Consider the following 17,919-nt stretch of genomic DNA (forward strand, 5'->3'; position numbering starts at 1 on the left):
TCACCAAAACTTTTTCTTCTCTATATTAGTCATTTTTTCCTGTAGAAAGTCATGTTCATCATTTTTTATGGAAGTCAATGGGAAAATGGGATTCCCCTCATAGTCAATCTTGTAGAAAAACAACAGAAGGAAGAAAAGAACACCTATAGGTTTAGACCCTAAAAATTTTCAGATAGGAATGGATGAGGACAGTATATATACATTTATCTTATACATACATATATACATGAATACATACATATATATATATATATATATATACACACACACACACATATATACATGCAAACTAAACATGTAATTATAGCATGAAATGTTAGGGAAACCAAAAATGCTAAAATCCTGCCAAAAGTTTTAGAAAGTGACGAATAATATATTACAGCGGGTCATATGGTCAAAAGTCATTGATAACAAACACCAAAAACTAGGCTGGCCAGAAATTAATTTCTGGTAGGTCAACAACAGCAGGCAGGAACAGTCAAGACCCAGGGACTCAGATTTGCAAGCACCCCACTAACTCACTGGGCTGGCAGGTAGGCTTCCTCTGGGCTAGGGGCTATTTGCCCCCTGAATACATACCCAGCAAGCGCTCAGAGCCTTGCTGATAAACCTTGACTCAGAGTCAGGCACAGCAGGGCTGCTAGGATTAGCTCACCTCACTCTGCAGTGGAGATGTGATTAGAAAGACTGTCCTTTGTAAGGGAAGAGGGAAAAAAAAGACTAGAGGCTTCCTGCCACCGTGGTTCTGACCTGCTGGTTCTCAAGTTTAACTGCTCATTAAAATCACCTGGTGAGTTTTTAAGACTACCTGGGTACCACCCCCAGAGAGTCTATTTTAACTAACATGAAGTGAAACCTAGACATCATGAGTTTTCAACGTTCTGAAGTGACTCATGTGCATAGAGTCTGAGGCCCCGTAATCCAGTGGACCCTATCCTACCCCATCAACTTATCAAATAATAGATTCTAGAACATGTCTATGACTGATCTATCAGACTTGATACTTTTCTGCCCTTGTACAGTCACCAGAGAAAAAAGGTAAGAGAAGAAGGGAGATGAGGCATAAGGTGGTCCAGAGAGATTTTAAGCAAATAGACATGAAACTATGGATACATAGTGAGAAGGCTCAAGGTCAACAAGATAGATCCTGGGGATAAGGGGAAAGTTGTCAACACATAAGCCTTTAAAGAAGCAACAGAATAAATTAAAATTTCATACACTTATCTAATAATCACACTTTAGGAATGTACCCTAAGGAAATAATCCTAACGGCAATCCTAACTTCTTATTTACATTAAGAAGTTTACTTCTACCTTGCAATAATCAAAAATTGGAAATATCACAAATGCCCAGTGGAGAAGAATGTTTAGTAGAATAATACATGATATGGAATATTATAAAGTCATCAAGAAGTACAATTATGAAGATTGGCCCCATGGAAAACTATATGATGTAAAGTCAAATAAAAATAAAATTCAAAACTACCTGTATATTATGATCACAACTCTATATACAAGTAAGAGCTGAAAAAATTATAATATATCCGTAGTTTGATTTCTGGACCCACACATTGCTTTTCGTTATTTCTACTTGTTCTTTTCCTTTACTGGCAAAGTTCAAAAAAGAGTTTTATTTGCTGCCTCTACTTCCTTTCTACTCATTACTTCTTGAACCCAATTCCATCAGGCTTTCTTTCTTCTCATTCCACTGTAACTACTTTTGTCAAGATCATCAGTGACTTCACATGGCTAAATCCAGTGGCTGATTCTCAGTCTTTATCTTAATCAACACCTTTTGACACAGAAGATCACTCCTTTCCTTTAGGGACACTTGCTTCCTGGAAACCCTATATACTCCTTTCGTGTTTTTGTTGTACCTCAATGGCCACTCCATCAGTCTTCATCCTTGGACCTTTCCCAAATTCCCAAACTCTAAATATTAAGAGTGTTCCACAGCTCGTTCTCAGATCTTTACTCTTCTCCATACACCCAGTCCCAAGGTTATTGCATTTAGTTCTCATGGTTTTAGATTCCATCAATTAATTGTTATCCCCCAAATTATTCATACACTACAAACCCCTTCTTTGAACTTCAGATCCATAAAAAAAAAAAAACCTGCCCTCTCATTATCTCCACTTAAAACCAATAAGCATCTCAAAATTTTAGTCTCAAACTCAGTTTGTGATATACTCCTTAAATCTGTTCTTACCCTAATCTTCTCCCTAAATTTTCAGCAAATGGTATTTCCATTCCTACAGCTGCAAATATTTGCTAAAAACATTGGAGTCATTCTAGATCTCTCTTTCTCATTCCTATCCATCAGCTAATGTTACTGACTCCAGTTTCAAAGGGGGTATGAAACTCAGTTACTTACCATTTCTACTTTACCACCTGATCCTCCATAATCTCTGGCTTCGAATGTCCCAATAGCCCATCATCAAAGGCCATTCACTGTATATGATGTTTATTATAACTGAATTGTTTATTCCTCTCCATTCTGATTCTGTGTGGTTCATTTCTATTCACCTTCTGGTCACCACATCAAGTGTTACTTCCTCCAAGAAGCCATCAGTGACCCCAAAGTCTAAGTCAAGTTATTTTGTTAGTTTCTCTCATAAAACCATATTCCCTTTCCCTCTGTTGGCAACTATCCATTAATTGGCATAATTATTTGATTAATGTTTCCTCATTTACTAGATTCTAAGCTCTATGTGAACACTGACTGTCCAGCACTTGACTAAGAGTCTGGAAAATAGATGACAAATAAATTTTAGGAATTGGAAAGATTAAGAATCAATGAATAAATGAATGAATGCACATTTTTGTTATATGCAATTCCAAAAGGTAGAAAGGGATAATTATATTTATCTGTCCATTAGTCTGGAATAATAAACTGTGATAAGTCAACATGGGTGCTTAATAGAAACATGACAGTCTTGTAAAATCACAAACAGAAGAGAAGCCTTTAAAAAAAAGTCATATGAAACAATGATGAAGCATACCTTTTGCTACACTACATTTTTCCCGTGTCTCATCCTTTTCTTGCACATCTATCTTGTCTGATGCTTAATAAAGTACATAATAAAGAAGTAAACTTACCCAAAGGGAAGTCTGGACTTGGCCCTCAACTCTAGGAAGGTCATCTCTCTAAGTGCTTGGAATGTCCTGCCTGATAAGAGTATCCGTTTACCTTGGGGCCTTGGGACATGCCAGATGGTCTAAGAGAACAATGACTTATGGTGGGGCGGAGAGCCGTATATCAGCTCAACCTCCAGAGAAGCTTGAGATTAAGGTCAACCATGTAGGAATCGGCCATGTCTACATGACCCCCTGTTAATACTCTGGACGCTAAGGTTCAGATCCGTTGGCAATATGCTATATGTATTGTCACTTAGAGTTGCTAGGAGAGGTTAGCACTGTCCACAAATACACTTGAAAGCCCCACCTGTGAAACACTCCTGGGTGCTGCACCATGTACCTCTTCTGTACGTAGGGCCTCTCTAACTCTCCTTAACCTCAGTTTACTCACCATTAAAATTATAATAATAATTGTACTTCACTCACAAGATCATAGTGATATTTAAATGTGAAAATGCATAAATTTCAATGTCTTGCACACAATAAGAAGTTAATAGGTGTTCAATACAGTTTGTATTATTATTGTTGTGATTACTTTTATGAAACTGAATAAAGGAAACCTCATTTAAAATGGAATCAGGAGGCCTGATGGTCACACTCTACCACTTGCATTAATTGCAGACCCCCAAAAGGAAGAGACTTACCTTGCATTCTCAACAGGAAGAAGCCTACATTACCACTCCAGTGGGAGAAAAGAATTTCTTCTTGCCCAGCAACAAGCTCAGCCAATATGAAAATACCACAACTCAGCTAACAAGAAGTCATCATCTCCCCGAACTCTCACTTTCCTCCAATGGACTTCCATTCAAAGCAGCCCCTCCCAACTTCCTCCTTTCCTCTATAAAGTAACGTTCCTTTCCTTTGATCTCCAGACTCACCTATGGTTAGCCATAGTTTACATGTCCCAAGTTGCAATTCTTCTGCTAGTCACAAATAAACCCACTTTGCTGGTAAAATAATTGGCAGTTTTAAGGTGGACACTTTCCAGTTTTCCTTCCCTTCTAACCCACAGATGTTAGCATTATCCGAGTTTCTCTCCTTGGTCTTTGTAGCCAAGACTGCTAGCCATTCATCAAAATTATTATTTTCTTCTTCCTGGACATACAGCTAGAACATATAACCCAGCCTCCTGTGTACTTAGATGTGGCCATGTGACCAAGATCTAACCAATGGAACATAAGCATAAGTGACATGTACTGTTTTCAGACTTGGCCAATTGAAACCTCCCACATGCACTCCTCCATTCTCTTTTCCCGTACTGGATACTTGAGAAGTGAACCTTTGGGATGATTTCAGAAGCCATCTGGTGAAGATGTAAGAGCAACTATCTGGGGCATGGAATAACTGTGGAACAGGACCCACCTCCCACTCAACCTACCCGGAAGAGTCCTGGTCTGTTACGTGAGGGAGAAATATACTTCTATAGAGCAATTATAGGTCTATTTTATTTACTGCAGCCTAGTCTACCTCAACTAATACAGGCCTCATATTTTTGTCTGGATTTCCTTTCATTATCTACCTGTACCCCCGCCCCCCAGCTACTTATCATGTACTGAAGAGCATGTCTAATCTGAGTCCTAGTTTCTTCTGCTCTGAACTCGTAATTCTGACATTCTCCCTGATATTTTACACTGCTGCAAAATTAATTCCTCTAGAACATAACTATGATTACGCCTCTCTCTCTTGCTCAGGAGGCTTAAATATGCCCTGTTATTTATAAAATGAAATCCGAATTTAATCTCACATACTAGACCTTCCATTGATGACCCCAATCTACCCTTAACCTTCCATGTATTCATCTTTGTACACTTTCTTTATTCTTCTTTTTTCTCTAAATATAGCCATATCTTCCTTCTTTTGTGCCATGTTTTTTGTTTAGTCCATTCTCCTCACCCAGGAGCCTCTTTCCTTCTCCTCTAGACGACCACCTTGAAATACCATCTCAAACAATATACAACTCAGAGAATCCATCTGTGCCAGACAGAAAAAAATAAATAGCTCTCGACCATTTCTAAATGAACATAATATTTCTTCTGTATTTGTGAGTGCTGAGACAAATTTCATGATATACATACATACAGATTGATCTGTATATAAAGACAGATCTAACTACCTAAGAGTAGAGATTCATCTAGGTAGATACAGAAATAGATTTATACATACATATATGATTCCTTGGTCTCAAGTTCTACTGAAGTCCTAGTAATGGTTATAGGTAAAAAGATAAAAATGTATGTATTGATATGGAGGAGTTTACAGACTATGAATAATACAGATAGAGTATAGTGACACTAGAAGAAAATAATCTACACAAAAGGAAAGCATTTGCTTATAAAAATATTTTGAAATAATAAGAAAGTTATAAATACATATCTCATGTAAATGTCCTTACAAATTCAGAAAGGAAAAGAAATCTGGACTATCTCTCCCTGAAAATCTCCAAGATAATAATAGGTAGAAGTTGTCTAAGATGGTTTAGATCCGTGATGCCCAATAAGCATATGGCTATTGAAAACTTGAAATGTGGTTAACACTAACTGAGATGTGCTGTCAGTGTAAAATTCACAGCAGACTTTACTCACTGTGAAAAAAAAAGAATGCAAACCATCTCGCTGATAATTTTTGTACTGATTACATATTGAGCTGGTAATATTTTTGATTTATTTGCTTAAACAAAATATGGTACTAACATTTTTGATTTTTAAAAAATTTAAAAAAATTTCTTTAAATGTGGCTACTAGAAAATTTAGAATTACTTTATGGCTCACATATGTTTCTTTTGGGCAGTGTTAGTTTAGATAAGCACTTACTTAGAGGCAGAAATTTAGACTTGGATGTTTCTCAGTGTCCTGTGAGATTACAGGATTCTATGATATCCCCCAGGAGCCAGCGTGACTGAATTTAAAATTCTCACAATTTGGGGAAATAAAGGACTAGTGCAGGTGCATGAAATCATAGCATGAATCTATGTCTGTCCCACTACTAACAGGGTTGACCAGGGGCAAGACCTCCACTGATTTATAGGAAAAATTTATAGGTCGTTAGCTCCTCATGACCTCTCAGCCATCTGACACCTTGATTAACCTGACTTAACAGTGTTTGAAATGGGGCTAGGAGTGGGAAAAACACTGAGGTGAGAGTCCCTCTCAGGGACAACACCCAAACCTGAAGGTACAAGAGCTGAAGCCTGACGGCACAGGACTGTTAGGACGTGCCACCTGAAATAAGACTGAAATGAGAACACACGCACACACACATACTCACCTGGCTCCTCCTGGCTCTTCATTCAAGGTTTCTAAAGATAAGATGACCTAGTTTCATAACCCAGTTTAAACCAATCTCGCACAAAGACTCTGTTTCCCTAATCTTGTCCCTGAACCAAATGGTGAGGTGGTGTATAAGTATGTTATGTTTCTACCTGCCTAGGAGAAAGCACTTCTTTTCTTAGCATCATCAACTAGAGGAAAGAAAATGTGGTCTGGATTTAGAACCTGGCTTTGTTTGTGTTGAAGCTATTTTCCATAGCCCTCAGAACTGGAGGAAATTTTCAAAAGAGGAAGGAAAAAAAAAAAAAAACGAACTGAAATTAAAATCGATGTTAAAACCAACATGCCCTTTAAGAAAGATCTGGGTGGCTTTTCCACCATTGCTTTGAAAGTTGTTTTAGGCAGTGTAATGGGCAAAAGCAAATTATACAACAGCAGAGACAGAGTAAGGCCGATCTCCTATGCTCCCTGCTATAACACTGAAAACAAGGAAGAAATCTCTTAAATCCAAATTAAGTCTCCATTGTGGAAAAGGCATGTGACGTTTAAGAGAAGATACACATTATCTATGCAACAGACACACTTCTAAAGGGGCTCACTCACTCTAAACCAGAAACTTGGATTCCAGCCATGGAGATGAGATTTTTTTTTTTTTTTTTTTTTTTCCTTTTTGAACATTACTCCCTTTCTGGCAATTTAGCTTATTTTCCCCCAAAAGTGGCTTCGCTGACACACATGGCATGGTGTCCATGGGAGCAGCCCCTGCAGGTTGTCACCGTGAAGGTGAAAGAGGGTAAGTTGGGAGGAATGAGATCGGACCACTGCTGTGCTTTAAGACTTAACACAATGCACCGTACTAGGAAGGAAATTTTAAAAGATTCAAATAGCATAAATGTATTTGTTTTTCAAGCAGGCTATGGACTCTTGCCTACCAAGCCTTTCAAGGAACTGGAGATTATCTGAGTGCCGGTCAACTCCCGGTGAAATATCCCCTTCTCACTGACTGAACGGAAAAGCTACAATCAATTTGTCCCCTAGCATCAGTAGCCAGACAGCGGGTAGGCCCACGAGGCCATCCTCTCCACTGTGAAGAAGAAAATCTAAGCAGAAAACATTGCCCCTCCCTTCAAGGAGCGTGAAATCAAACTGAGGACCTAGAATTTAAAAAGCGACTAAATACCACCAATTTGGTTCTAAGATTTATAAGACAATGCACCGCATGTAGAGATATTGTGAGGAAACAAAGCAAAAAGTGAATAAAAAAAACAGAATTAGTTCAGCTGAAAAGATGAGCATGACCTGGCAGAGAGCCAGAGGAAATCTCTACAGGAAACAGCAATTTCCACGTGTCTACTGTTGTCAACCGGAGGCTGGGGCGCCATTCTGAAGACACGACTACTCCCCGCACATCAACGTTCAGGCTTCTATCCCAGACACGCGTGGAGGGGCAGGCTCGTGCTCAGGCGGCAGGAGTGAATGTTGATGAAGGGTCACCGAGAAAATGAGATCATGTGAGACAGGGAATCCTAGACGTCATAATAACTATTTGAGCAAATCACAGCAAGAGAGAAGTTTTAGGACCTTGAGGAACAGCTAAAAATAAGAGAGAGATAGCATGTATCACTGAGCAGGGAAATGAGAACATGAATACTTGACAGAAACTATTAAGTTTGTGTACCTAACACATAAAACTGACTCCTGCAACAGTATACACCTGGCCGAAGTGCACAGGTGCCTATGGTCTGGGCTCACCAAGCCAGTGCCCTCCTGCGTCTCAGGCACCCCCACAAGCAGGTTGCTCTTCAAAGCCCTTTGCACAAAAAATCTTTAGGAAAGAGCTGTGCCTCTTTGAAAGACTTTGGCACATATATCAGAGTCAAAACAAGGGCCCCTTTGGGATTCTAGAACAGGTAGGAAACATAGGGACTAAACTTTTAATTCCAGCTTTAATTCAGCCTGATTTGTCTTGCATCTTCTGATGCTCCACGAACAACTTCTGTATCTGTTTTCTGACTGGTGACACGCAGAGAGGGGAGTTGACCTAAGTCAGGGGGTCATGGTCCTACAGGACTTTGAGATGACCCTGGTCCCCCTAAACCTGCCTCCTCATTTGGGAGACTCGTACAAAGCTCCAAGTCAAAAGCAGAGTTCAGTGAATAGTAAGAGTGAATAAGTGAAAATTGATCCTTTCAATGACTTTAGTCCAGAAAAGGGGGCTGGTAGAGGGAACAGACAGTCATGCCGCTTTTCCACAGGGAGCCAGGCAGGGCTTGGGACGGGGGAATGGCAGGACTGGTCAAGCCAGTGGCCCGGGCTTCCACTTTCAGCAGAACAAAGAAAATCCTGGCTCAGCAACTTGAACAGAACAGCAAACTACGGTGACCTAAATGAAACTGGTGAAAAGCATATTTGTTAGGAAAAGCCAAAAACTGTGAAGCAAGGGCAAGTCTTAGCACAAAAAAAAATTAAAAAAAAAATAAAGGTGTCTAAAATGTTTTTAACAACCTGCTTCTTCCTCCCTTCTGAGAAAAATGTTCTTCATGATCATAACAAGGAATTGTAGTGTTGGTCACTGTTTGGCTTCTGTTCACTAATAGCGATAACAGCCCATAGTTCATTAATTTTTTTCAGAGTCAACATCTTTCCAGCTCCTTACATGTCAGATCTTCAAATATGCCCTCAGATGGAGTGTCTAAAGAGGAGGATTTCAGTGCTCTCTCCGTTGTTAAACATCCCCAAAGTGTTTCCTGCCATGCCATGATTTCACCAGGGCGCCATGACAGGGCACCCACAATCAAAGGGGACAGAGGAAGAAAGAACTTAGTTCCAACTCTCTCTTCCCCCGCTGTGTAGTGCAGCCTCCTACCACTAGCCCAAAATACCATTTTGATGAAATATTAGAGTGCATACATCTCTACAGGAATCAGAAAATAATACCTTCTTGCCAAGCTTCGGCTCAAGCAGGACACTTCTTTTTAAAAGCCTTTTCTGGTAACTATTTCCACCATCAAATAAGGATGGAGCATCCTTCCTGACACTCCCTGATGCTGGGCTCCTCTATTCTAGGTATTTTTGCTGTTGCTTTCTTCTCTGCTGACTGCATCCTAAGCTTCTGGAAGGCAGAAACCCCATTTTCCTCACCTCAGAATCCCCAGGAAGCAACAGAGGCCCTGGCACAAAGCAGGGGCTCAACTGGGTGATGAATTAATGAATTCGTTGATTATTTTCTTTTCTGATTAAATAAATCTGCAGGCTGCACAGTTTACAAAGAACTTGCACACTTACTTCCACATCTGATCCTAGTAACACCAGGAAGTCCCCCTTGGGGAGGGGCCACAATTGTCCCTATCTGTAGATGAGGATGCTGAGGCCGAAAGAGATCAGTGACTTCAGTGATGTCACACAAGGGGCAAAATGATTTAATGACTTTTGCCATCTAAATGATTTAAACTCTCCCTCATTAGAATCTTGCCCCCCATAGGGTCCTGCTACTTTAGGTCAGAAGACTGGGTATCATGAATGTGAAACTAACTGACTTGGGTCCCTGATTCATAACATTCTCATCATTAGTCCAGGAAATGTTCTTTGATCTTCTTCACCTGCTTGTTTACACATTTAATTCTTTTTAATTATGTAAACACTGGTACCAATAAATTCTATACTCTCTCATGGTTTAAGAGTTTATTAAGTAATTTTCCTAGAATAAAGGGAAATTCCAGGAAAGGAGCATTCTTCCTGAGTGCCCATTCAGCACGCACAGGTGATACTGGAGCATTCTCAGGGCTGTATCAAGGAAGAAGCTGCATCTCAATTAAGTCCAGTCTTCTGCCTAGTACTTCACGAATGCAGGCAGCCTACATTGGCATGTGCCCAGAATGTAAAATAAGAATGTCAGTAAGTGTGTTCTTGGGAGAGACAAAGAATTGTTTTAATATAAAAGGACGTTAAATCATGACATATGGGCTAAAAATAAAAAATTAAATGAATGAAAAACAACTCTTCTCCTTTCCCCCATCCCGCCATGCGCTTTCATATGGGAGAACGTGAATTATCCCCATTGTTCAACTCAACTGAAAAACGCTAAACAAAAATCACCATCAAGACCAGACTGGAAGAATTTCAGGGCAGCCCTCCTCCACCTTCACGCTGTTCCCTATACTCATTCCTTCAGGAAGAGACAAAGCCTTTCAGGCCACAGTTATAGATGTTTTCACCAAGAACTTGAGTCACTGAACACCCTCAATAAATGTATTCTAACTAGCTTAAGAATTTCAGAATGCAATCTTCAGCTCAAGGTAATAGTTTCTGTGGATGCGTTTTTGGTTAAAATTGGCTACTATACCCAAACCACTTTTACAAGACCAATTTACCTTTGTGTTAGGGGAAGAAGCATATCAGACAGGAGGGCATGAAGTGCCTAAAACATAAAGTGAAGTCATCTTTTGTCAGGGGGGAAAAAAAGCACCAAAAAAGAAAAGAAGGTAGCTTGATCTGAGGAAATCAAGCTTAGATTCCAGGATGTTGCTAAGGGGACGCTCTATTCATCATCAACTTGGCAAGAACCAATAAAGCATGTGCACAGGGGTACTTTTCATCGCACAGCTGCAAACCCAGGCAGTAACGCTTCAAATGATTCATGAAGTTTTTATTTTAGTCTGAAACACATCTGATTTCATATAAAGGAACTATGTTGCCGGGAGTTTGAGAATGGAGCTCTGGCCTAGGTATCTGAAGATTGATCAGTGAGCAATACTGAAAATTATTAAGTCTTGCTTTGTAGCCATAGGGATCCTAAGAATGAGAAAGACACACATGCAATTGAATTATGTTTAGATGAAAAAGCCAACACCTACACTCCAGTCCAGAGTCGCTCTGGGCTCCTTCGCTGGACCATTTGCCACAGGAAGGCTGAGGGGATGTGCAGGAGCCAGGTGCTGCAGGCCTGCCCGGGAGATTGCTTTCCTGCAGCCAGAAGAAAAAACACAAAGAAAAACCAACATCAGAAGGTAAACAGAGCTAAAAATTTCCCCTGGAGTAAAAACAACGTCTGAGTTAGTCTTCTGCATGCAAAAGCCTTTGCAAATGTATTGGAGTCTATGTCTCTAAAGTGTATGGTGAAGATACTGGGTGGCAAGTCTCAAAAGACAGGGAGATTAAGGGGACCATTTGGGGGGCAATGTTGCTTCAGGACCAGAAATGGAATTTCTAGATGCCCCTATTCAGGGTAGAAGGCAGAATGCAGGTCTCTCCGTTTACAGAAAAAGACCTAGGGCTTGGATGGTCACAATACTTGGACAATTTTAAAGCTGCCAGAGACTAACGGCAACAAAAGCAGACTCGGGGGTCTTCTATTGAAATTCCTCCATTTCCCAACAAAGTGCTCTCCAAGTTGGTCACGGCTCCAAATTCAGCCTTGCTCCTCTTAAGAACATCCTCCCTCATCCTTGCAGAGGACTTCTGCAGATAGCTTGAGATTCAGAATGGGAAAAGACTGATTTGTATCTGGCAGGAAATGGCACACGCTGAAAGACCAGTGTCTCACCAAGGCCCACGGAACAATAAAATCAAAATATGTTGCTTAGATTAGGTTTGTTGAATGGAACATAACAGAGTGCAGGTCAGAAAGGAGGGAATAAATCAGGAGAGGTTGAGAAAGTCAGCCCTGACCTTGGTCTTCAAAGATAAGAAATAAGAGGAGTTGTTTTAGCTTTAGGGTGAAGGGAAGGGAGGGTAGATTAGAGCCTGGTGGAGAGAATGCAAACAGCAAGAGAAAGGAAGAAAGTGGCAAGATCTTGTGGTATCATCATTAACAATGTAGGTTAAGTTTCTGAACAGCTCCATGAAAAACGCCAGACAAGGGTCTCAAGCTGAAATATAAGTGCTGATTCATGAATCAACTAAGTGGCTTCCTGGAAAGGAGAGTTTTCCCTTTACTGGAGTGTCTACATGTGCTTTAAGAATTACCTGAACTAGAATCAGGTGGGTCTTGTGACCCTGCAGCTGAGCCTTGAATAGGTCTACGGGTGAGGCCCAGGAATCTGCACTCACACATGCTGCCCATGTGCTTCCTTCTGTGAGCTCAAGTTTTCAAATTGCTCTATTGGAGTGTGGAAGGGCTTTAATCTAAAGAGGGTATGAAATGAATTTCCCTCAGGCAAGTTGAACTTAGAACTTAAGAGACTGATTCGCTGAAGACTGGAAACCCATCCCTCAACCAATGAACAAACACCAAGATTGTCTCCCCATCCTCAAGCCAATGAACTTGCTGCTTGGACTCAGGCTAGACTCCCTGCTCTTTGCACTCCTGGCCATAAAAATAGCCTACTCCAAACTGTTAAAGGACTCACCTGTAGCCTGCTACAGTTTTCATATCCTGAGTTGCAACTTCTCTCCTATTCCCAAATAAATTCAATTTCTGGTAATTCAAGCTTGCCTTGGTTTACCTCTTTATTTAGGTTGACAAGAGCAAATACATTTGTGTAGGTGGGGGAGCACTAACTTACCCAGGCCCATTGAGGGGGAAGCCCTAAAGAAAAGCATCAGCAACTTCATTACGCACTTTACCCCCATTAGCTCTCAGCATCCTATCTCACAGGACGTGAACACTGTAGTAAGAATCTGCCATCTTGGACACTGGACCTGCAGACACATGGGGTCCCCAGGGAGCCCCGGATCCTCAGATTCCTTTACCCATCTCTCTATACAGAGGAACAAGGCTACAGATGGGGAGATGGGGAAAAGGAAGGCAGTGATGGCCCAATGTACAGTGAATCCCATAATGATGGAGCCAGTGGAGGGAAAGGAACTTGCCTGGGAAGGGGAGAGGAATAAGAGCAAAATGTAAAAGCTCTGTTGGAATCTAGAAGCAGATGATATCTCTTTTCTGTTCACTGATCTCTGCAAACTCCACCCAGAAATGGAATTTGTAGTTGACCAAGACAAACAGTAGCCTCAAAATCCAACGAAAGGCTTGGTAGAATCAACAAAAGAATCTAAGATCTTGCAGACACTGATAAATGGCCAAGTATGTCTAAGAGCTCAGCAAGTGCCTAGCCCTTTTTCCCCCTCTCTTATATTCCCACACAGGAAGTCTTAGAAAGAACGTAAACGGTTTTAGTAGTCAGAAGTCATCACATGAAGCTTGCCTATAGCCTACTTTCAGAAGCTCCACCTGGATAGCACACAATGTAGTTGCTTTATGGAACCCCCCAAAGAGTCATTACAAGTATGTAGACCTTTAATGAAACCCTCTGATGACACAATATTCCCTTTCCTCCCTTTCATCAAGGCAAATAATTAACATCAATTTTGGCCTCTTCACTGACACCAACTTTTTTGAGTTCCCAGAGCTAATTCCAAAAATGGCACATAGGTTGAGGGTAGGGAGTGGGAGTGGTTGGGGTTCCCCCAACATCAAGCGATTCTCAGACACCAGCAGGGTGCCCAAGAATTCAACACAATTCTGACACTATCTACCCAGAGCTAGCATCAGATTCCACAGGTTCAGAGTTCAGGCCTACAGGACTGCACCCATCCCCCACTTTAGACGCCAGTCTCAAGCCCCAGGCTGTGAGGCTTCTGGCCAACCAGCTACAGATTGGAGGGTCCAATGATGTCCTCCTTAGGTTTGATTAATTTGTTAAAGTAGCTCACAGAACTGATGGGAATGCTTAACAGTTACCCGTTTATTAAAGGATATGATAAAGGATAGGTATCAACATTCAGATGAAGAGATACAGAGGGTGAAGTATGAGGGAGGGGTGCAGAGCTTCAGTGTCCTCTCAAGGGGCCTCTCTCACACCTCCACACACATGCTCACCAAGCCAAAAGCTCTCTGAACCCCATCCTTTTGGGTTTTGATGGAGGCTTCATTGTATAGGCATGATTCATTAAAACACTGGCCAGTGGCAATTGATTCAACCTTTGGCCCCTCTTCCCTCCCCAGAGGACTGAAAGTTCCAACCCTCTCATCACAAGATTGGTCCTCCTGGCAAACAGCCCCCCACCCTTGAGTGGGGTACAAAGTCACCTTCGTTAACACAAGAAAAAATACCTTTTTCACCCTTATCACAGGTTCCAGGAGTTGTGAGCAGAGATCCATGGATGAAGACCAAATTCATATGAGAAATATATATCTGGTCATTCAGATGGCTAGATATATATTTCTCATAAATCACAATATCTCAGCCCTTCACCCCGAAGTATTTTCCGAAGTATTTTCCATTCCACCAAGCAATAGGAGAAGAACACTCAAGATTCTTATACTGTGCTCCTTCATGGCCCATGCATTTTTCTCCACCTGGGTTCAAGGAACTTCTGCAACATTTTTCTTTAGGACTTTTCTCTGGCTTTGAAGGAGCTGGTATGTGATCCTAAGTCACAGCTTTCGTCCCAAGAAAATGAGATCTCTGCGGAGTCAGAAATTACAAGTTCCACCTTGGATTCCTTAACACATAACCTAAATTTAAGTGTTCTAACAAAAAATAACAAACGGTGCCGATGCTCAAGGCCTTGGAAGAGCTGAAGAATTCTTAAATCTTGGGTAAATGAGAAAAATACAAGTCTTTCATCTTTTCACGAACAGTCCCAGAGCTGGGATCGGAATAAAAAAGAAGAAAGGGAATAAAATTCTCCTCGCACAGTAGAAACCACAGGACAAATGAGTCTAACTCACCAGAAGTTGCAGACTGACTGACCACCAAAACCTACGTTCCTGATTAGAACAGACAGGAGGGCAAACTGCTGAAGTAACTAAATCAGGGTGCAAGGGAGGCACGCGTCTCTTGAAGAGCAACGTGGCAGTAAGAAGACATCCAAACCTTCAACCCGACTAAGCCCTGCAGTGAAATCACAACCAAAGTGACACTCTTCCCCAGCCTGTGAAGAGAAACGATTAAATAAGGGCTTTTGCTGGTTATCTATTCCTCACTGTGGATGCAAATTTAAGGTTGGTTTTCCGTAACATTAATAGAGGAAAACTGTGTATCTATGACACAGATAAACACTTAGCAGAAGGAAAATAAGTAGGAAATATCAAAGTGGCTCCAAGTTCCTAACTGTAAATGGGCCTTACAAGAGGATATCACATAAGAAGAACAGGGAAAATATCCATAGGTACCAAACCAGAGTAGGAAGTAACTTCTGATTGTAGCTTTCTCCATATTTCTCAACAACCATGTGAGAAAATCCTTTTCTCTAATAGCTCATGTAGGTATACACATTTTGTTCCAAAATACAAAAACAATTTCATCATTTATCAGACCTCAAATAAAATTAGTGTAAGTTATTTTTCTGTGTGGGTTCGTCCTGGTTGTAGAAAATGACATTTCAGAGGGGTAGCATTTGGGGCGTGTTGAAATGGCAGGGGTTCTATGTTACAATATGCTCCAGTAAAAAAATCAATGGGGTTTCAACTTATTCTTTCCTTCTGCCCAGAATCTTCCCAAGCCTACAGTCAGTGAAACAGTGAAATGCCAGCAATCCTTCCTATTAATTTTGCAACAACACTTTGTTGGGATGACTATAATGGCAAAAGAATCTTTGAAAAGGAGAACTGCAATATTAACTGTGAAATAGATACGAAAAGAAAATATTCTATAACGCAGTTTCAGGCGCACAAAGTCACAGTTAATGTCAATTACCTGCTGTGAAAGACCTCTAACATATTTAAAGTATAAAAGCCATCATACATTTTAAATAGCATTCTATTATTTCCTTTACTTCATTCAATAAGACTACAAACTCCTAAAGGACAGGGCTCAATTCATCTACTAATCTTATTACATTCTAGCCCAGGGGTAGACCCAGCATATATTCAATAAATGCTTTCTGAGTTAATGAATGAACTTGACCAAAAAGCTAAGCAAAACAGCTTGCTGATTAGATCAGGGATTGAGAAATCTGATTAGGAAGATTTGAATTATATCCCAGGCTGTGCGTTTCAGTGATCTACTTTCTGGAGAGGGCCAGAAATCCTTCAAAGCTGCTCTTGAAAGAAAAAGGCAGAAGAGGTAGAACTCAGGGTTAAGAAGCCTAAGAGACCTCAAAAAGGCTTTGTGATCAACGTAAAATAAAACCCTAATGGTATAACATTTGTAAAGGGCATAGGAGAGTGTTAATATTTTTGTAATGTATTCATTGAAAGAAACATGCAGCACAGGCTCTTCATGAAGAGAATTTTTAAAAATTTACGGGAAAACATGTAGGTGGGTATTCAGCCGGGACAGCCTCTAATTATCCATTTTGCAATTTTCTCTCAACTGGCTCTGGTTCCACTCTGATTCCAAGTTTATATGGCTCCCATATTCAATCCATCCCCATCTTGCCCACTCCCTTTCTGGGAGATTCTATGAATAGAACAGCATGAGGCCCCCTTCCTGCTGAGCAAAGAAGCACCAGAGAATTTGGAGGTTCCCGTAGCCAGGAAGTCTCCTGAGATAAGCAACTGACACATTAGAAACTGGTGAACTCATCTCTTCGTTTTAGAAAAGGCAGCAGCTGTCTAAAAAGGTACTCTGTACCTTGGTTTAATTCCCCCAAATGCCTCAAGAGGGATCTTAATCATTGTGTATGTGTTGGTGTGCTTTTTTCCATATGCTATTTTGGCACTAACTTTGTTTATATTCAAAGCAGCCCACAGTGCTTCTTGGTTGATTTACACAAGCTGCCTGCAATGTTAAGGATAGTCCACATGATAAAAAGAAAATTGCCCCAAGCCCCACACAAACTCCAAGTATCCCACCAGAGATTTACTTAGGGAAGCAAACCTTTTGTAATTATTTGAGCCTAAATCCCAATCCATATTACATATGAACTCAAAGTAGTTTTTGACAATTTTAATGTGCATTGAAGTTTTCAAGAACATAATTACTATTGAAACAGAGGTTCTCTTTCGTTTCCTAAAGGTTCTAAGCCATTTTAAAAAATTGCTTCTGGTATTGAATCTTCAATACAGTATGCCTGTATCACTTTATGTTTATAGCAGTTATTTTCAGGGTGATTCTCCAAGAGTGGTGTTCAACCTTTGCCTGTGGTGGAGCTTGACATCACTCTATTTAAAAGCCTTCCAGGTAGTTCTAATGAGTATCCTGGGCTGAGAAACACTGTTCTACATAAATGTGCGAGCATGTGAGTACTTCATTATGTCTGCAAATGTGACTAAGCCCTGGCATTTACACATTGAAATATATTCATTCATCCAACAACGTATTTACTGAATGTCTGTTTTATAACCAAGCACTATTCTAAATGTGTAAGATGCATGAATGAATAAAACAGACATAAATCGCTGCCTTTGTGAAGCTTATATTCTAGCAGGAAATACATTTTGCCAGGTACAGAATCATTTTACATATCTTACGTACTCCTCACAACACTGAGGGAGGTAGTTTTATTATGCCCTATTTTATAATTAAAATAAAAATGATAGTACAGAATTGTTAAGCTGTATGTCCCAAATCACACAGATAGAAAGAAGTCCCAGTGGAATTTGAATCCAGGCTTCTAGGGGTGCCTGG

The 17,919-nt window shown here is 40.5% G+C and overlaps 1 protein-coding gene across 2 annotated transcripts in view; it reads right to left on the reverse strand.

Moving 5' to 3' along the window:
• DGKI (diacylglycerol kinase iota) overlaps positions 1–17,919 on the reverse strand; it is a 442,717-nt gene that overhangs the window by 280,468 nt on the left and 144,330 nt on the right. For both annotated transcript variants that reach the window (XM_042977425.1, XM_042977422.1), the window contains exon 2: positions 11,257–11,365. In XM_042977425.1, the coding sequence (XP_042833359.1) occupies positions 11,257–11,365 (109 nt within the window). The remainder of the gene's footprint in view (positions 1–11,256; positions 11,366–17,919) is intronic.

This window comes from Panthera tigris, chromosome A2 (genome assembly GCF_018350195.1).
Source record: "Panthera tigris isolate Pti1 chromosome A2, P.tigris_Pti1_mat1.1, whole genome shotgun sequence".
Taxonomy (NCBI): domain Eukaryota; kingdom Metazoa; phylum Chordata; class Mammalia; order Carnivora; family Felidae; genus Panthera; species Panthera tigris.